This window comes from Tiliqua scincoides, chromosome 2, assembly GCF_035046505.1.
Source record: "Tiliqua scincoides isolate rTilSci1 chromosome 2, rTilSci1.hap2, whole genome shotgun sequence".
In the NCBI taxonomy this organism is placed as follows: Eukaryota; Metazoa; Chordata; class Lepidosauria; order Squamata; family Scincidae; genus Tiliqua; species Tiliqua scincoides.
This window is the reverse complement of record NC_089822.1, coordinates 111,712,659-111,733,907: the sequence shown is the minus strand read 5'-3', so window position 1 is coordinate 111,733,907 and position 21,249 is coordinate 111,712,659. Positions and strand designations below refer to the sequence as shown.

General features: G+C 43.6%; 1 protein-coding gene across 1 annotated transcript; it reads left to right on the top strand.

Annotated features, from left to right (window-relative positions):
- Window positions 1-3,279: 3,279 nt before the first annotated feature.
- On the top strand, window positions 3,280-20,304 carry LOC136638661 (afadin- and alpha-actinin-binding protein-like). The gene is made up of 14 exons (XM_066612694.1): window positions 3,280-3,296; window positions 3,539-3,603; window positions 4,559-4,731; window positions 5,647-5,862; window positions 8,182-8,292; window positions 9,886-10,015; window positions 10,659-10,734; window positions 14,291-14,441; window positions 14,526-14,612; window positions 16,055-16,228; window positions 17,546-17,719; window positions 18,389-18,506; window positions 18,857-19,031; window positions 20,187-20,304. Exons 1-14 carry the CDS (start codon window positions 3,280-3,282, stop codon window positions 20,302-20,304), a joined length of 1,785 nt encoding a protein of 594 aa, XP_066468791.1.
- The last annotated feature ends 945 nt before the right edge of the window (window positions 20,305-21,249 follow it).

Below are 21,249 nucleotides of genomic sequence, written 5' to 3'. Positions count from 1 at the left end.
TCTCTGAAAGTCAGTATGGCAGCATAGCTTGAAGTTCTTGAGTTCCCTGCCTACTGTGATTTGAATCCCATATATGTACAGACTTGTGGGCAAGATTTCCTGAAACAACTCATGCTGCCACACAGAGACCTTCTGTAGCTGCATGATGGTAGGATGACATCTTCAGATGCTTGGTGATGACATCATCTGTCATAACTGAGCATGCAGGGACAGAGCATTGAGCTGTGTGGCTGCAGGGCTTAGAGAGAACAGTGCTTATGGGAGGTGGTCATTGATGGAATTGTGGAACTTCAGAAAAGACAGTTTAGCTGGCAGGGATAAAATATTTGCACAGTCTTATTTGTTTGTCAACACCTCCCTTGCTAACCTTGTCCCACTATGCAGCTGTTCTTCAGGTGCCCTGATAAAAGACCCTTCCTCCATTTCCACAACTGCACTCTTCCTTCATTTCCATAATTCATCTCCTACTCAAAATAGTAGGGGATGTACCTAGAAGGTTGCTGTAATCACAGTCTGACTCTTGTTCATGTTAATACACAAGCACATGTGGGATTTCCTTTTGTTCCTGTTCTGGTTCTGACTTTGGATGAGGTAAGGCCAGAGTGAAGCTGGTGTGTGCAATTCTTCTGGATCCTAGGCAATTGTTCCCATGGTTTTTACAGACTACATTGGCATAGTGGGAATATACTGTATATCTGAAGGCATTTATAAGGGATAAACAACCAAATGCTTGTATTCTTTCTGAGAAGTAGAACGGATAGAACAGCCAGGTCATCATCTTTTCTGTCTGCCCCAGAGTGGCATCTCTGATAAATGTGTCTCATTGCAGATGACGTACCACTTTTATTCCCAGCATGATGGTTGAAAAATGTACAAACAACACTGGAAATAAATGCGTATAAGCTCAGGCAGTTATACTCCATTTTGCAGAGCTGGTGTGGAACCACTAGGCTGGAGCATCAAACTGTGGATTGGGGTGATTGGCTGCTGAGATTTAAAGCTTACCTTCTGCAATCTTGTCATCTCCCCCCCCCCCCCATGCACTGACAGTTGCAACATGTTAATGAACATGATCTAAGATAGTGGTTTCCAAACTTTTTTACACCAGGATCCAATTTTTAAAATTATTCTCTATCTGGGATCACTTAGCTTTTAGAGGCTAAAAAAACTTTCACTTTATCATCCCTCTGTGTTTCTTTTTTACTAGGATGGGGGGGGGCACATTCTGGTTCATTTGTTGAGCTCCATGTTTAAAGAATTGGGACCATTCTTGTGGCCTTGCATTCCCTTCACCTGGCCTTTGATAAGAGCTGAGGCATGTATGCCTACTCATGACTAAATACATATGTGGCTCAGTTTCACTTTACATAGGGCTCAATAAATTTTCTCATCAGCATCAACTTGTCAGCTTCACAACCCACCAGTTGGGTAGCAACCTACAGTTTGGAAGATTGCTCTAAGACAAGTCACATGCACCACTGACTATGTATGCAGGGCTCAAATATATTGGCTCATGTCATGGCACAACTTGATGAACTAGCATGAAATGAACAGGAAGGCAAGGTTTCAGGTTCAATAACATCTAACCTTTATGGTGGGGATAACAATACAATAACTGGGAAGGAGAATCAAAATGATAATGCAATGCAATGTTCTCATGCATTCATGGGGCAGCTACAGGTGGAAAAAGGTCAACTGCCTCTCCTGCACTTGTCTCATCATTCCCTCCATGGTCTGTGACCTTGGAAACTAGACCAGCAATTTTCATCCTTTTTCATCACAAGGCAGACTGACAAGGCGCTAAAATGGTCAAGGAACCATCAATTTTTTTTACCATTGGCAAGGCACTCCATGTAGGTAGGGGGTTCAAATCCTGCAATTGCCCTACTAATAAATGACTCTCCCCAAACTCCCACGGCACACCTGTGGACCATCTGTGTGTGCCATGGCACAGTAGTTGAAAATTGCTGCTTAGACAGTCAGTGCAAGAGGGGCCAAGGATCTCAACGAGAGCCAAATTCTATGCATGTCTGCTCAGAAATATGTCCCATTATAGTCAATGGGTATTACTCCCAGGTAAGTGGTTAGGATTGTGGCCTAAGGCAGCTTCATGTCTGTTGCTATGTGGAGCTGGCAAACAGTATGAAATACAGGGAACAGACCTGTAGACTTCCCTTTCCATGAAGTCTGTCCACTCTAGACTTGCTCCCTATTCAGCATCAGGCCAGGCTCCCAGGCTCACACACCTATGTTCTAAAACCCTTTGACAAAATGGAATCTCCAAGATCAGAGACAGTATACAGTAATACAGATCCTGGGGCAATCAACAGCCCACAGAGTCTGAGCAGCTGCTTCAGAGAAAGTTTTCAAGCAAAGCAAGGACATGGGGGGGGGGGTCTGTTCTTGTTTTGCTTGAAAACTTTCTCTGCTCGGACTCTGTGGGAAGGATGCTATTGGAGCTGTGTGGACTAGTGATTTTGATCTGATGGCCAAGCACAACTTTTGTCTCCCAGTGCTTAATCTAGCCATTTTCAACCATTGTGCCATGGCACATTGGTGTGCCACAGGAATTTGGGGGAAGGTCACTTATTAGTAGGGCCAATGGGGGATGTGAGCCCCCTCCCATCACTGGCAGCATGGTGTGACTTGTCAATTGTCAAAAGCCTTGACAATTTTAGTGCCTTGTCAGTGTGCCTTGGGATGAAGAAGATTGAAAATCGCTAGTAAAGCCCAATCCTATGCTTGCCTACTCAGAAGTAAGTCCCATTAGAGTCAATGGGGCTTACTCCCAGGAAAATGTGGAGAGGATTGTAACCTTAATCTTTTGCAGGGAACTACGAATCCCAGCATAGCCTCCAAGCAGCCCCGCCCGCTGAGTTTCATTCAAGAGCCGCTTGAGCGGGAGTTTTGGGGTGCGTTGGTTGCCTTCTGCAGCAAGGAGGGAGTTGATTGTAGGCGGAGAGCCTTGGCTGGTTGCAGTTGTGAGTGTGGGGAGCGTGTTTTCTCGTTGTGCAAATGAGTCTGGGGCCAAGGAGGGCGTTGCATTGAAGCGCTGAGTTCCTCTCTTAGTAATAACTAAGGGCTTATTGTGAATGTTGTACTGTAGCAGTGAAAGATCTGGAAGTGGCAGAGAATGGGGGATGCTAATAAAAGTGTAATTAATACATTCAAAGGGTATAGGATTTTCTAGGAGTGGTTTGGCTGCAGTGGGGAGAGGGTTCAGTAAGAACCTTAGAGCCCAATCCTATACCTGTCTACTCAGAAGTCCCATTATGGTCAATGGGACTTACTCTCAGGTAGGTGTGGGTAGAATTGCAGCCTTAGGCTGCAGACGTACGCACACTTTACTGGGAGTAAGTCCTATTGAATTCTGTAATATTTACTTCTCAGAGGGCATGTATAGGAATGTAGTGTTATTCTTGTGGACATCTGTATGAAGTTTTTTTTGGGGGGGGGACTTCCTGTTGCAAAGCTGAAGAGCTTTCAGTGATGATTTGGGACCTTGCTGTGGGCTGTGAATTTCTTCCCTTGCTTTCAGGTTTCTGATCAGAGGAATGGAATCCTTGAGCACCCTGGCTACCCCAGGGAAAGAGCCATTCACAGGTAACTCTGCGCTGTACTGAGAAATGCTTGTACTGAGAAATGCTTGGCGGAGGCTGTCTCCTTAGCAGTTCGGTATTGGTAAATTTTGCCTGCTCCACAGTCATCAGCTCCCTGTTCCCTGGCAAGAAAAAAAGTGAAATACTGAGCATTTGAGCTATAGCTGTCAAGAGAGTCTGATCTATTATTACAAATACTGTATTTGTGTACTGCACTGCTTCTCAACAAAGTGATTCACTTAGCAGAGGAATAAGAAAGTGGTTCCTAGTTCCCAAAGGGCTTGCAAAATAAAAATCTCTCTTCCTGTTTGGCGTGGGAGACGGCGTGGGACCTTTACCCACTGGGTCGTTCTTTCTGCAGGGCTTGGACTCCAGGGGCATAGCCCATATTCTAGGGGGCCAACCCCATATTCACACAAGGAAGCAGCACTTGTTTTCTCTACGTGACTAAGGAGACACAGCTAAAATCTCTGAATTGACTGCAGTCGCCAATATAGCTATGACTGGTCCTGTGTAAGTGGCATGGAAACTTGTCCTGGAGGCTCTCTGCCACTGAATGTGTGAATATGTGAGAGAAACAAGTGTTTGTGTGAACATATATTTGCATCTGGAGCTGCATTATGCAGTTAAACCATTGGTCCATGTTGCTCTGCATTGTGCATTCTGACTGTTATGAGCTCTCCAGGATTTCAAGCTCAGGGATCATTTCCTACCCCTACCTGAATTGGACCTGGGACTTTCTGCTGCAAACTGAGTGCTGTACCACTATTGCCCACCCCTGCCCTATGGCTGATCTAGTTCACTAGATACCATCCATTCCCCTTGCTTAGCAAAGGTTCAGCACATTGGGCATCTTCTCCAGCTACACTTTGCACTGTTGAGGTCCCAGGGCCCCCATTCAGTGCCTGCCTGTGTCTTGTTATTGAATTGTCTCACATTTTTCTCTGCTTTCCTCCTAGAGGCACAATGCTTCATTACGAATTACGTTGCTGAACTGGGCCACTCGTCAGCGACTGGGTATGAACCAGCCGGTTTAACTGACTCTCTGGAGCTACAGGGGGGACTTGGTGACCTGGGTGATATATTCTGCTGGAGTGACAATGTGGATCACTGTATTGCCTACCTCAACAAGGTGAGCAATGGTGTTGGGCAGGGTGGAGAATGGAGACTATTATGTGAGGCTTAAGGAGACCTACTCCTCCAGCCCTCTCTGCTGATTCTCACGTAGTACTATCAAGCTGAAGAAATGGCAACTAACGTGCCATTTTACAAGCTCTTGTGCAAATCTCACTTTAAGAACTTTTTTGAGAAAGGGTCAGAACTTCTCCTTTGAATTGGTGTCAGCTGTGGTACTCAAAGACCCAAACTGGCTGGGATAGGTACAAACTCTACAGCTCTCCTCTGTGCTCACAATCCTGAGTGGACAGAAGAAGTGGAAAATGTTTGTTGCTGGGTGAAAAGACCATCTTGGTGATAAGGGAGCTGCAAGCAGTGTAGACAGAACATGAAATAATGAGAATTTCTGCTCAAATCACAATATAAAATATTAACACAAAAAAACCACTTGTTTCACAAAATAAAGCCATTTTTACTTACTTTTGAGGAACCCATAAGTAGTTTTCACTAAGGCAGTGAGCTCCTGGAGTGTTTCTGATGGTGGAGCAGCTGAGTATCTGCTAGAGGGTGTGTGCATGTGCAGCAGCTGGAAGGGAAAGACAAAGAGTGGGTGGGATGCACTCCAAAATGTCTGAACTACTTCCAGTCTTAATGTTGTTGATGAAGCTGACAACACACCCAGAGTAGCTGCACAGGCCCAATCGCCATAAATAGTTGGAATGAGATTATCTCTCATGGAAAGGTCTTGCAGTTGGGCTAAAAGGCAGAGCTGTTGTGTTGGAGTACCTGGGGAAGGATTGGTTGAGCAGATAGTGGAACTGAAATAACAGTGCAGGCAGGGAAAGTGGGTACCTAAAGGTAAGGTGAACAATGAGTGGAGCTAAACTGGGCTCATTTAATAATTTTCTATTCAACTACCTCTTGAGTATAGGAGCTGGTGACATTGGGGCTGCCTGCCCTATATAAAGATGATGGCTGTGGAGATGGCCCTGAGCATGGTTTTGACCTTCTGGCCTTGGTGAATGGTACTAGTCAGCTGCTTGAACTTTACCAAGGGGTGACTGCCAAGCTGAGTGACATGGAGGCAGAGGAGATGCGGCGAGCCGGGGAAGTGGACTCTCTGAGGACACGGCAGAGTAAACTGAAGGTGAGAGCAGCTCCTGGGTCCTTCCCTCATAGTGCATCTGGTACAGTTCTGATCTGAGTTCTGCAAGACTTTTTGGTGACTGAAACAAAATCAAAATGGCACAGCCTACCAGCATGGGACACAATCCTGTAGGAAGTTCTCCTGTGCAAGTCCTGCTGAAATTAGTAGGATCTTATGCAGCAGAACTTTCTGATGGACTGTGTCCTGTGAGTCAGGTCTACACTCCTCACTCCGCCACCTTTAATGGCCCCCTAAATTAATTGCTCCACTTTGTTCTACAAAAATTATTTACTTTAATAATAAGCTACCTTCAGGTATTCTTATAGAAATGTTTATAAAATTCAAAATGCCATCTGTACAATTAAAAAAAATTGCCAATACTGGTGGTGCATTAGGGAGATATTGGCTTACTTATATTTATGGTGGCATTGCATTCCAGTAAAATATACTGGAGTTAAAATAATCTTTAGTTACTATTACTACTTTATCATTTATACCAGGGGTGTCCAAAATTTTTGGCTGGAGGACTGCATCATCTCTGACACTGTGTCAGGGGCTGGGGGGGGGGAAGAATTAATTTACATTTAAAATTTGAATAAATTTGCATAAGTTTACATAAATGAATATAATAAAGATGAACTTATATGAATGAATGAAGGTCTTGCTCAAGGCCTATAAAAGGCCTTGCACAAAGCAAGGCTAGCCTTTCCTTTGCTGCCTCTGCTGCATCACAGACATGAAACAGCAAGCAGTGGAGGGAGCCCTCGTCCCACAGCTCACGCAGGAGGTCAAATAGTCGCCCTCAAGCTGAGAGCAGTTGCGTCAGGCCAGTGCGGGCTCCAACAGATCTCCGGAGGGCCAGAGGCTCATTGGAGACTGGGGGGCTCCCTGAGAAGGCATTGAGAAGCCTTGAGGGCCGCATGTGGCCCCAGGTTTGGGCACCCCTGATTTATACCAATGGGTCAGGAACATAGTGATATCTTACTTTTCAGGTTTGTTGGAAGAATTATCAAGGTAATGTAGGTGAAGTGCTTCAAATATTCCCTAGTGCTATGTGATATACTTCAGTGTTTTTTTCTCTTGAGGACTCATAATAAGCAACTTCAGAAATGTAGCAAAAAAAATCACTTCACAAACAGTAACTGCTCCGTTGATTGATTTAAAAATTTTTTTCTGTGTACTGTAATAGCAATGAGCAAACTGGTGGGGTTCACAAACCTCTATCGAGATGTCCATATTCAAGGACAATACTTGTACACTATGAAATCCTTCTAATACAGTACTTCATTAGCAAATACCCAACTTGTGCAGTGGAATCATGTTTTCTCATCATTGTAAATTAAGCTCTGTATACTCAAAACAGCAACAAAAGATGATAAAACTGTCTGTTACCAAATGCAGGGTATGTCTTTGTTGCAAAATCACATGTCCTTGATAGGGTTTTGCAGAGCCCCTTAGGCTGTGTTTAGTCCACTGCTCCGTCATACGCTTAATTCTGGGCAAAGGGGAGCCCAAGGATGTTTGCCTGATGCTGCCTGCAGCCCCTACATGCGCAGGTCAACAGAAGAATCCCTTGTGAGTCTACTGTGTACTGTTTGACACAGCAGACTTGCAAGTAAGCACCCCAGTTTGCTAACTGTTGGTGGGGAGAGCTGTGAGTAGTTGCATCACATAGCCATCTAAAATGCCAGGTTGGGTCATCTACCTGTGAGTAGGTGAGTAACCTACCCTTCCAAGTATGAGGCTTAAGACTATGGACCAGATATCCAGTGTAAATTGGCTTTGGGACATTACAGCCTGTGACTTGGGTTGCAGTCAACAGCTGTCATATCTCCATTGCTCACAAGCTCTTAGATATTTCAAACACCATTCTGCTAACCAGACTGCTGCCTTAAGATGGTATCTATAGAAGTTTAGCCTTTACCCAAGGCCACAGGTATAGATATGGCATGTATATAGGCTCATGGGTGTATGTACCTTCAATGTCTCCCTGATTGCAGACTGTTGCTGAAACGAATGTGCTCTCCTATACCACTCAACAGTGGTATGCTTTGGTCTTGCATTAGCATTGCTCTTAGCCTTTTGCTCCTAGCCTTAATTTTGTTCCATCTCTTACTTTATTTCCTGCCCCCACTGCCTCTGTGATCTTGGCATTCAGGGGAATCCCCAAAGAAACTAGTCCTAATGTAATTCTTCCTCTCATACCATACCTCTTCATGCCATTTATCTGGGATTTGTTATCTTTGGGTAGGGAATAGGAAAGAGCATACTAGTGTCTTCTCTTCTGGCTTAATTCTTCTCTTCCTCCTAAAACATCAGGACCAAGTGGAAGCTTGTGAAAGGGAAATTGCAGCTGTGCAGAACAAGGAGCAGCAACTTCAAAGTAAGAACAAGGAGCTGAATAATATGCTGAAAGGAGAAAAAGATGAGGTGAGTTGGCCTGGGGATGCTCCGACGAGTTGGGGAACAGAACCAGCCCATAACCGTTGGGTGGTGGAGGTGGTAAATCCAGTTGGTGCTCCTTCTGTAGGAGAGCTTCCCTATCAGTTGTGCTCCATAAGTAATATCTGTTTCTCGATTCTTAGCATGACTTGCCTCTTTGGGGAACCTGTTAGTTTAGTCACATTGTTACAAGTCTCTCAAACTCCCATTTTGAATCCTAAGCTCCCATCTTGGAGATCATGTATCTATAGCCTTGAGAAGCCAGCTGTATGACTGCTGTATCCCCACTAGCTTTAATTGTCAAAGGCAACCTCTGAGCGTGATTTCTTAACTCACAGAGCCAAGTCAGAACTTCTACGAATCGGCTTCTCTGTTTGTTTTGAGATGCAAGACCTTCTTGGGGCCAAACTAGACATTGTCATCATGTCATTTAGCCCTCTGTGTTTGGAAGACAGAAGCATGTTTTTATTTCTTGGTTCCATTTCTCACTATGTCTAAAAACATAAAAGTAGTAGCTCATTTAAAGTCTTGTTTAATTATCATTAGGGAAGCAAAGAAGATATGGCAAGCCTTCATTTAAAAAAATTACTTCATAAATCTATAAATGTTAATTTCTTTGATTTAACAGTGCATTAAATGTTTCTCCTGAAACATATGTGCAGTTCTGCTATAAATGTTTGTGCAAGTATGCTATATTTGATTACCCATATTAAGCCTTTCTTTTTTCCTCTAGTACAGCAATTTTCAACCTTTTTCATCTCACAGCACACTGACAAGAAACTAAAATTGTCAAGGCACACCATCAGTTTTTTTGACAATTTACAAGACACACCCATTGACAGAAGACGATCACATCTCCCAGTGGCCCTACTAACAAATGACCCTCCCCCAAACTCTCGCGGCACACCAGCAGACCATCCAGGGCACACCAGTGTGCCAAGGCACAGTGGTTGAAAATGGCTGCTCTAGTAGAAAATGACTTGTTAATTTCAACATCACTGCTTAATCCCATAGTTTTTCTTTAAGCATGCACTGTTTGTTGCACTGTTTAGTTTCCTATATTTTAAAATATAACATTCTATCTACTGGAACTGTGTAAGCAACTATTTCCCTGTGTTGTGGTTTCTGGACTGGCTAATTGAAATTACAGTGGATCCATTTGGAGTCTTCATTCTTAAGATTATTCCCTACCTATTCTAGGTGACACTTCCATACCTGCTTTTTCTTTCCACCAAACTCTAAAAAAGGTTCCACTCCAATAATACCATGCAATTACTGCAATTATTTTTGCTCAGCAATGTTCAGAGCACACCAACAGCACTCCAACAATACCATTGGAGTGCTGTTGGTGTGCTCTGAACGTTGCTGAGCAATTGGGCATCCCTGTGCACTGTGAGGATCAGTAACTGGAAGGCAGGAAAACATGACCGGTGGCCTTCTGGTACCCCAGCTGGACTGTAGGCTGGCTTCCTGGCATACTAGTTTTGGCTCTGGGCATGGGGAACTACATGTGGTCAGTCCAAAGGGAATGTGGGATGCGAACTCCTGGCATAACTTTTGAACAAACATTTGCCCCAGTAGATCACCAAGCTCTTGAGTGCCCTAGCAAGCCAAAAAACCCAGCATCTTCATGAAATGAAGAAGAAGGAGCACGAGTTGGTCCGACTCAAGGAGAAGATAAGCCATACTGACAAGAAGGACAAGAAAGGAAGTGAGTTTTTTTTTGGGGGGGGGGGCTAGGTGAAGGGTGAGGGTTTTAGGCAGGAGGTTTGAACTCGGGTGTTCAAATCTCATTTGTGCCATTAGAATGATAGAAATGTGGGCACATTCACATGCTACTTATTTCAGCACAATGGAGATTTGCAGATAAGAACTTTGTGAATAGTTTTGGCTATGTTGTCTGTGGAAAGAAGGTTCCCTTCTTGGAGGGACAGAACTATGGCTACAGAGCAGGTAGGGCTGTGTGTGTGTGTATCTGCTGTACTGTAGGTATCCTCTTCCAATTACTGGAAGCTTATCTGTGAGAAGTCAGAGACGATGGACAGCAATTTCCAGCAGGGTAGACATCACTGACCTAGATAGACCAAGTATCTGACTCCGTATGAGGTGGCTTCATATTGTTGAATTCCATATTTTGGCATCTCATTCTGTTACCAATGGTACAATGCAGTTTCCTAGTCTGTGTTTTTTCAATTGCTAGTTCTGTTCTCTGATAGGAAAACCTGCTATAGGGCATTGACCATTTTCTCAGTAACTCCTAAACTTCTGGATTTTGTGGGGCAGGGAGTGGGAGAAAAAATGGAATATTGTGCCTCCTATTTATGTTTCTGCCTTGATGTCTCTAGCATCCCTAGCAATTGACTATCTTAACGCTCTGTCCCGGACTGATGGCAAGAGGGGAACCTGGAAAACTGGGAAATCTCTTAGCAAGTAAGTAGATGGCATTTACCCCATCCAGTGCTTTTTTTGTAAATAAAAAGGTGCAGGAACTCATAACTTGTTAATCTTTTATTTAATTTTATTTATTTATTTATTTATAAACCATTTTTTATTTGAGAAATAAAATATTTTTTATGTGCTTCCTCCCTAAAGATGAATTTACTTCTGAGTAGACATGCATAGGATTGGGCTGTCAATCTCCACATCCCTTTCCCCCTAGCTACTTTTTCTACACATGGGGAAAAATAATGTACAGGTGCACTTGTAGCATGTAGTATGTAGTGTGGCACTACTTCGAGGAGAGGAAGCAGTGAATGGATTCCAAAAAATGGCTGACATGAGTTCCATGTAGTAAAATTACTCTAAGCAACTGTGGGAGTAAGAACAAAAAAGGAATTCTTACACGAGAGGGGTCCTTAGGTGCACATAGAAACAGCTACATTTGCAAACAAGTGATTAAATATGGTTTAATTCAGGTATCAGAATACTCTGTGTCTTTGGGAAGGTGCTTGGCATGCAATTGTATGTTCTCTACTGCCCTGAGCAGTTGCTGTGCATTGCTGGAGAGGAGCTGCAAACGCTGGCTGGCGGAGGGCATGCTTGTGGGGGAAGGATGAGGAGGATCTCTGGCAAGGCTGGACAGCACGTTGTACACACATAGAATCCCTTTTCACCTGCCCTTAGCATGTGAAAACGGGTGCAGATATATATCTCTGCCAGGATTAAGAGCCCAATCCTAGGTATGTCTACTCTGAAGTAAGTCTTGTTCTAGTCAATGGAGCTTACTCCCAGGAAAGTGCCTAGGATTGCAGCCTAAGAGCCCAACCCTATGCATGTCTACTCAGAAGTCCACCTTAGTGAATGGGGCTTACTGTGGATAGGATGGCAGCCTCAGGGCCCAATCCTGTGCCTGTCTACTCAGAAATCAGTCCCATTAGAGGCAGTGGGGCTTCCTCTCAGGAAAGTGTGGAGAAGACTGCAGCCTCAGAGCCCCTCCTCTGCCTGTCTACTCAGAAGTCAGTCCCACTAGAGGCAGTGGGGCTTTCTCCCAGGAAAGTGTGGAGAGGACTGCAGCCACAGAGCCCTTCCTCTGCCTTGTCTACTCAGGCTGCAAGGCTATGACACTTTCCCGGGAGTAAGCCCCATTTAACACAATGGAACTTACTTCTGAGTAGACATGCTTGGGCTCTCAGGCTGCAAGGCTACGCACCTTTTCCCAGGAGCAAGCCCCATTGAGCACAATGAGACATACTTCTGAGTAGACACGCCTAGGCTCATGCTGCAGATTGGCATGGGGACTGCACCAGCCAGCTTCCTTCCTCTCCTCCTCCACCAAGCCAGTACCTGGGCATTCTGTGGGTGCCGCAGCCCGTCTCCCTGGCTGTCTGTCTGTCCTCCTCGGCGTTGGCACGTGTCCCCCGCGCCCTCCACCGGCTTGGAAGCTGCGCTGGGAAGCAGAGCATGGGGGGGAGGGGAGGCGGGCTGGGCTCAGGCGAGAGCTTGGAGATGGGGCAGGAGGGGGTCGTTGTGCGGTCAGGCAGGGGCCAGGCGCACGCCCACCCTGCACCCCCCAGCACCCACCCAGTGAATGCCTCTATTTTGCCCCTCCCTGAAATGCCTCCAAAGGGGAGGGGCCCCTGCAAAAAGGTGCCGGAACTCCGTCCCCCCGCGTTCCATTAGAAAAAAAGCCCTGACCCCATCCATCCTTTTAGAAAGGAAGAGGTGGGCAGGGTGGAGCTTGAGCGTATTCAAGAGAACTAGTTGAATGCAGAATCTCTTTGGTGGCTCTAACCGATTCTTCCCAGTACCTTCCTATTTTATCAATGTGGCATTTTTGAAGAGAACCTGAAATGTTTCTCCACCCAGGGACAACTCTCTGCAGTAACTTTTTCTCCTGTGACTGGATGCTGGTCTCTCAGTCTTTCCTTTCTGCAATGTTAAGAGAGAAAACCGTTACATAATGAAGATCTCCACCCTGCAATACATGTGGACTGTTCCTCTGAGCCAAGTTGTTACCAAAAGGGCTGTTTTGTTTAGGGGGAATTATTACACTACCCTTATTGGAACCTCAGGATCGCAGGCTGGATAACAAGATGGCGTAATGCAGAGAAATTCCCTTTAGCTCAAAGAGGAGACTGGGAGGAAGATAACTTTTAATAAAAGATTATAGCTTTATTACAAAAGCACAAAGGTAAACATAATGCACATGGAAAAATGATAGGTATATGTTCCTTGGTCCTAGTACTTGAATCCAGTGTACCTAGCTTTCATGGTGGTTGCGTGTGGAGAGTATTTGGTGCATCCGAGGAAATCAGAAAAAGGAAAGGTTGTAGGGAAGGATTTTAGGGGTCCCTGGTCTGCCAAACCCAGTTGCTGACTAAAGATGGGGAGAGAAGGGGAGAAAAAGGGGGGAAAGAAGGGAAAGAGTTCCAGACGCGAGATAGTTACCTGTCTTGTAGAGCAGTTGGATGGGGGGGGGTGAGTCCCCCACAACAGATGTGTTGTGGCAGCTCAGGCAGCTTGCTTACAACCACCAGCAGGGTGTTTGGAGTCAAGATGTCCCTTATCAGCAAAATTCAATGGGGTCTAATGGCTGGCTTCCTAACTGGGGGAACTCAAACAATACCATGAATGGGCAACCCAGGAAGGCAGTTCAAATTTTGCATACGGTACTTAAGCAGTGATTGAGTTAAAACAATACAATGAATAGGAGACACTTAAACAATGATTTACTATGCCAGATTTCTTCCTAGAGAGGTGAATTTTGTAACCATGAGCTTGTGACTTGGCTAGAGTTTTTTGGAAAAGTGTGCTGGGAGAAGTGTGGCCTGCATGATGTTTTAGTAACATAACCAGATATAAAATCACAACTAAGGAAAAAGGGGATTTTCATGTAACAAAGTCTCCATGTGCACTAGCCCTGTGAATTCAGAGAAATGGCAACAGGGATATATCTGCGGCAATCTGCATTTGATGTTAAAGATATCTAAATTCTGCAACAAAAAATAGAACTCTGCAGTCTGTGTATGAATCATGCAAATTAGATGAATGCATAAAATTGCTATATAAGGTACTAATGGTCCAGCTTCTAACCACTGAAAACATTATTCAACAATTCTTGAGATTTCATCATATATTGTCCACACACTTCCAAGCATGTCTTCATAACTGTAAGGGCTCAAAACTTGAAGAATCGGAGATTATTCTGAGGGAGCTGAAGTCTGTGACTTTCTGAACTCTCTTGGAATTGCTGCATACACACAGTCTGGGTACACCTAGGTTGGTGTACTACCATTTATTGGGGATAGTGGGAAGTTGGTGATGAAAAGCATTTAACAGGACAAAGATTGTCCAAGTAGGGGAAAATAGCATCTTGGTGGGGTAGGCAGGAACTCCCAAGTTTGTAGGTAGCAAAGAATGTGTGAGTAGACATTGAATGATCATAGAATGCTATATAACATCTGTTGTGTTCTGGTTTATAGTGACAGCAGGATGTTTAGCTGTGGTCAGGCAATAGTTGATTCATTTTTGTTTTCTCCCCTGGAAGGAAGGAGGAAGAGCTCTACCGCACCCAACTGGCCAAGCAGGAACAGCGGGAGCAAGGCCTGATGTTTGAGAATGCCAAACTGAAACAGCTGCTGAACCAAGTCAGCCAAGAAGTGCAGCAGCTGCTAGGCATAGATGCAGGCATTGCCCAGGTTAGAGCTGTGGGGCTTCAAGCTCCTATTTCGGCTTGATCTCCTATTCCCTCCTTGATCAGGTGCTGATTTCTCCTTTCTCAGGGCATAGAGCAAAGCTCTCCATATGAGGTCTTCCAAGAGCAATGGTGCAGGCTCTGGAATAGTATGAAGATCATGACTGGCCAAGGTATGATTCATGGGAGGCATTAATTTAATTTGTTGACTGCTGCTCCTTGATCATGTTCTGTAATGGCTCCAACTGCCTCAAGATGGACTGCAGCTTAGATGTCTTTAAAAAGGGATTGGGCTTATTCAGGCCCTATTCATATGACACTAGACCACATATGAATGAATAGTGCTACCTTTTACTGAGTCAGACTCTTGGTCCATTTAGCTCAGTGTTTGTGCTGGCTGGCACCAACTCTCTAAATTTTCAAATAGGGATTCCGCCAATCTCTACCTGGAGATGAATATGAGGCTCTCTACCTGGAGATGAATATATGGCATGCAAAGCCAGTGAACACTACTAATTAGGGGCCCAACTGCTATCACCCACAATAGCTCAATGCAGCTTTCATGTTCAGAGGGAGTTACATCTCTAAATACCAAACGCTGGGTGTGAACAGGGGAACATCCTTGACTTTATGCCCTGCTTGTGTGCTTCTCTGAGGCACCTGGCTGGCTTCTGCTGGAAGTGGAATGGTGGAGTACATAGATCCTTGGTCTGCTCCAGGAAGTTGGTTCTCATGCTCTTCTCTTGATCATGTTCAGTTCTGGAGTGATATATGAAATGAGTTAGCCGCAGTACACAAGTTAAGAGGAACTGTAAAGGTGAAGCATGGTGTGTAATTCTTGGAGTGTGTGCTAGGCACAAAGCTTAGCTATTATTTTTTTTTTAATATGGGGAAGCCCCCCTCCCTTGTGACTGAATTAAAAGCCAGCAGTTGTCTTAAGCTAGGCTTTCAAAAGGCAGTCTGATCGGAAAAACAAAAGTTTGCTTGGTTGACATGGGCATGTGACTTCAGTTCCTTTGTTCAGTAAGCTTTGAGTCTGGTTGGATCAAATTCAAACACAGGCATAATCCTCCCTGTTCAAACAGTTTACTCAAAATAAAGGCACCTGCTGATACCAAAACTTTGCAGTGTTGTTGTTAGAATCCAGCCTGACTTAAAAGTAATCTTGTAAAGCAAAGGTGTGTTATGTTAAGAACAATTGGTCTAAAATACTATGAAAAATGTATGTTATTTTATTTTAAAATATTGCATACAATGAAAATTCCAATCCAGTTTACGGCCTTCAAACATGCACTCTATTTTACAGTCTTTACAACTCATCTTTGAGGTAAGTTGCTATTATTCCCCATTGGTAAATGCGAATAGCAACTGAGAGCATTTTTTTCCCTTATCCAACCTGATTACCTATGGCCATTAAAAACCCAAGTCTGAAATTTTTAGGATCAGGATTTGATGAAGAATGGCTCTAATATGACAATTTCAAAATTAACCTAGGAATCTGTTCAGATCTCTGTTAATCTGTTCAGATCTCTGGTTCAGATGTCCTCAGTTCATACCTTCCAGAGCTTCCCTCCTCCAGCCTCAAGGCACTGAATGCCAAAGTTTGTGCAACCAAACTCTTCTTATGTCTCCTCCTCTCCAACCATAGGTTATGATGGTTCCCAAATGCCCAAGGGAGATGGATCTGATCCTGTCATCAGTGTAACAGATCACGACAAGGAAATAATGAAGCTGAAGGAGGAGATTGAGGAGAGCAGAGTGCTGATTGCACTGCAGCAACAGTGCTTCCAGGTAGAGAAAGCTTTTCTTGCTTTGCCTGTTCATGATGTTCCTGGGCCCTGTCCAGCCCTTGCTAGTGTCACACGAGATTCCAAGTAGTCAAAGGCAAGGCTGTTCATACCCTTCTTGCATTAGAAGCTGGCTTCTACCCCCCCCCCCCCACCGCCACACCAGCTACTGCAAGCCAGGAATTCCAGATATTATGGGACTTTCAACCTGTTTTAACAACCAATAAGGACTAGAAACATGCTTTAAAAAAAAAAAGTTGCCATTCTCAGGAAACTGAGTTCCTTTATTGCCTTTATGTATTTGTGGCATCCATTCAGCCCAATATGGAGTGATCAAAACACAAGGGAAAGTCTTGTCTTCAATACAGGCTATGAAACCAGATGGCTTCTAATGCATCTTGCACCTATCTAGGAAAACTCTGGTCAAATGCTGCCTACTTATGGACACCTCTAAGGGCCCTCTACCTTGGGCTGTTTGTCCTGTACCTAAGCAGAATCTTGTCAAAACTCACCAGATTCTTTTGGATCAGTTATCATTTTGACCTGAGTGGATTGATTACTCAATAATTTTTCCATTGTACTGTATTCTCAGTTGTTGTGTGTTTAATAATTATAAATGGGTGTTTTTGACTCCCCACCCTTTTAAATGCAGCAGTTGTGACTAAGGTCAGCAGAGTATAATCCATGTGACTGAATCTGGGTGGTGGCAGGCATGGATTGCAAGGGGGAGAACTTACATGACAGAGAATACTTGGGCTGGTGGGGAATTTAGGATTACTGTGTGGGGATGAAAAGGGTGAGTTCTCTGGAGTAACAAACTCCTCCTTATAAGTATATAAGGCAAAGCCTGTTCTAATTGATTTGTTGGTCTCCAACATTCACAAGTTGTTCTGTGTTTTTTTTCATTGCCTATATACTGGACTTTAGCTTCCTCTAGTGGCTGAAGTGTTAAAAGGTGCATCTACAATCCAAACTTCTAAACTGATTTATAGGCATTACTTTTTGCAAGAAACCTTGACAGTTGTAGCTTTGTCAAAAGAGGGTTGGGGCTCTCTGATGGAATTCTTAGCACCCTCACCAAACTATTGCATTTTGTTTTTTATACTTGTTTAAAATATTTATACTGCTGTTCTTCCATTATGAAATTCAAAGCAGTGTACATGGGCAGCCTCTGATCTAGGCACTGGTTATACGTAGACCTTAGCAGGGTGCCCAGATCCTGGAAAGCTCATGTTTTTTAGTCCCAGAAGTTTTTATTTAAGCAGAAGAGGTGACCATATTAATTCTACCTTGCACCAACTGATGCATCTCTTGCTTTCAGGAGCAACTGATTGCTGCCACCAATTCAGAGCTTCCATCTCACCTGAAAGGCTCCTACTTCCTGGAAGAACAGCAGCAACTGCAAGAAGAGCGAGAGATGTTCAAGCAGCAGAAGCAGGCATTTGAAGTAGAACGGAAAAAGTTCACTGAAGCAGCCATTCGGCTGGGACGGGAGGTAGGCGGTCATGCCAGCTGCTTTCTTGCTAGTAGAGCTGGAGCCTCCATGCTGGTTTATTTGTGATTATCATATGGAAGCAACATTGCTTCCTTGGAACTTGTAGATCTATGTTGTCCATGGTATCCTCTCTGCCAATGAAACAGACTAAAAATAACCCCTCTTCTTAAAAGCCTAGCATGTCAGGGCAAACACTAGGATCAAACCGAACTCCTAGTATCCCGTTTTCTGCCTAGAAGGATTTTTTTTTCTTGGATGGAAAGGTATTTTCTCCAACTGCACCTCTAGTGAGAATAAGGCCATGGAGAAGAAGTACCAGAAGTAGCTTTAGGTACCCTCTGAGCTATCCTAACCACCCAGTAGTAAAATAATTATTTTCAAAATGTGAAAGAAATATACAAAGTTAGTAGAGGAAACAATAATGCCAATCTTGATATTGAGCCAAATATTGTAAGTTATTAATGTATATTAAATGAAAATTACCTGTATAGATAAACCTTATCTTTAAAATTATCATTCATATAGTTTATAAATGGAATCCCCTTTTGTACAAAATCCTTCATAAGAAAATACAATATTTTTATCACTATACATACAATTTTTCACAGTTCAAATGCTTGGTGTATCCAGTCTCATCCAAAGGTTGCCACTTTCTTTTAACTTCCACAGAGAAAGCAGTTTGAGGAAGAGAAGGCCCTGTTCTTGAAGCAAGAATTTTTGTGTTCATTTCCAAGCCTGGGTGTTGAGGACCCTGGGCGAAGGCTTTCTGCCCCCGTTGCTATCAGAGGTATATTTAGGGGGACAAAGTACCTAATCCTTCTTCACAGGGCTGGCTTTAGCCTGGTTGCACTGATTCAGCGCATTCAGGCCCCACACATGGGGAGGTGTGCTGTGGTGAGCAGGTCACCCACAGCTGGCAGTATCACAGAGTGAGTAGAATTGTCATACCACTTTTCTGCTCTTAGGTCTGATGGGGCCAAAACAGGCCTCCCAGAAGCAGTTGGCAGTTGTCATTGCCATATTCTTCTGGGTACTGCACTTTGCACTTGCTCCTGCCTCTCATACCATTGAATAGTGCAGTGTGGGCAGTCCCCAGTTCTTCTACCTCTGCTAACCTTTTTTTCTTCCTTGACACAGAACATGAGCAATTGCCTAGACCAAAGAGGTGGGGTAAACCTGTCTGCACCCCTTACCCAAAACTCATTATCAATCCATGCTCTGCCTCAAAGGAGTTCTTCAGAAGACAGCAGTCTTCCTCCAACCCCAGTGGTCCTATGATATTGTACAGGCAGCAAACACTTCCAGGCAACTGGTAAGACAGCATAGGCTATAGTTGCCCCTGGCCTCATTGGGCAGCTGGGTAAGAGTGCCTTGATGAAGACCAAACCCAGCTTTCATTTGCATTTAATTTCCTCCCCTATAATGTGTCTAACTAATGTTTCTTGTTACCAGATAAGCGATGAGCATGTTGTGTAACAAGGCTCATGCTGGAGTGTCTAGTATTAACTTTGCCTTGTTGCTAATTTTTTTTAACTCTTCATGGTTCTATATGTTTTCTAGTAGGATTATGGAATGTAGGTAAAGTTAAATTTGTCAGATTTTAATCTTGGCTGCAGCTAAACTGACTATCCATAGCTGTAGTTTTTTGAAGACAACTCGGTTAGGTTTTTTAGTATGGGCAGGGCAGGAGGCAAAGTCCCATCCGATTTCCCTCAGACTGTGGAATGACTGATGCTTGCAAATTGACCAGACATAAGGGAGGCAGCTTTTTCACAACTGTTAACGAGTCAGAAGCCTGTCTTGTTTGCATCTGGTCATCCTGACTCCCTGTCTGCCCTCTGCTTGCAATCAATGAGGTTTGTATTTTCTACTACTCATATGAGAAACTTGTCTTATCTGGGATCTTTCTGAAATGTTACAGATTCATATGGTCCAAAAAGTTTGTCTTTTTTCTCTTTCACCTTGGATCTGCTGGTTCTAAAACTGGGTGAGGTATGATACCCTAAGCTCCAGTAGCTTATCCTTGGGGGAAGCAGTCTCTTTTGGCTTAGGACAGTGGTTTTGATATGAGAGAAGTCAAGATTCTAGATCAGATCTACTGAAAATGTTAACTACTGTAATAGTGATGGTACTTGTCCACTGGATGATGGGAAAGAGGCAGTGGCTGCTCCCAGCTACAAATACCAAAGGTGCCATGTCTTCGTTTCAAATTGCCTAGTAGGAGATGGGGCTAGCTTTGGGCTGGATGTGGTTGTCTAAGGATGGCACAAAAATTTATAGCATGCAATTAGTGTTCTGATCTAGATTTTAAAAGCACCAGCTTTAGTCTATAACTAAATTTTGCTTCTTTGTCCACAAATTGGACAATTGGAGATTACTGAGGATTTTGTTGGGGTTTTCTAGAGTTTGAATGGTTGACACACAAGGAATAGAGGGAATAACATGAATATCTTTCTCCCTCTTCCAGGCCAACCTCTTCCCCACAATTCAGCCAAAGTAAGGCAAACTGCCAAGATACAGCTTGTCAAACAGAAACACCTGTGAAAAATTGCCTGCAGAACCTTTTGGATAACTGTTCCTTCTAGCACAGTTCCTTCTAGGAATGCTACAGCATCCCCTCCAACATGCTGTTAGTTATTAAAAATGTGCTTGGTTCCATAAACATATTTTTCTAGCACAGTTTTATAAGACAAAACATTATTGTAGAACTCCTGAACTTCAGTATGTGAGAAACACCCTTCATTTCCTTTAGAAGGCTAGAAGGAAGTTCTGGGCCTCCTGCTCAGAAAAAGCTATAGGAATAACCCCTGATCTGTGCATAAAGTTATACTGCACAATGTGTAATTCTGGGAAATTCTCCTTGGAGCAGTAGCTCCATCTCATTTGATGCACATCTCCTTTATAAGCATTGTAGATAATCTGTAAAAGTGCATGTGTGTCTTTTTCCATTCATATTTAAGAATGGGCCATTGAAAAGGATTTCTAAGAACTAATAAAGGTAAATACAATATGAGGTTACACTGCTGTTCCTCTTGGTAAATACAATATGAGGTTAATACAATATGAGGTTAATACAATATGAGGTTACAGTGCTGTTCCTCTTCTAAAGAGTTAACTTATGTGTCTAATTGTAGTGTTGGAGAAAATTTATCTTTATAAAATAAAAAAAATCTTTATAAAAATAATTTTAAGAATTTGTGGTCTCCACAAGAATTTGTGGTCTCCACTATTGTGGGAATAGTGATCGTGTACTTCTAACCTGGGATTGTCCTGAATGCTACCATCTCAGCCTAACTAATATGATAGGGTCCTGCATGGCACTATGAACATAAGCAAAACCTTCCTTCCTCTTGAGATATAGACTGCACCTATCTGCTTTTGGAGCGGGAATAAAAACATGGAAGCTTTGAATACCTTTCCCAAGATCCGTAAATGAGGTTTTTCAGAAGTTTGAGTGCTTGATTGCTAGCCAGGTGGAGTTTGGCCATTCTACCTGAGATGCCTAGGTCTGGACACACAAACTGTGATTT

Excerpts from the sequence above, each read along its gene's own strand:
- LOC136638661 (XM_066612694.1), top strand. Across the intron at positions 5,863-8,181 it reads CACGGCAGAGTAAACTGAAG|GACCAAGTGGAAGCTTGTGA; the intron begins GTGAGAGCAGCT and ends CTAAAACATCAG. Across the intron at positions 16,229-17,545 it reads TGCAGCAACAGTGCTTCCAG|GAGCAACTGATTGCTGCCAC; the intron begins GTAGAGAAAGCT and ends TCTTGCTTTCAG.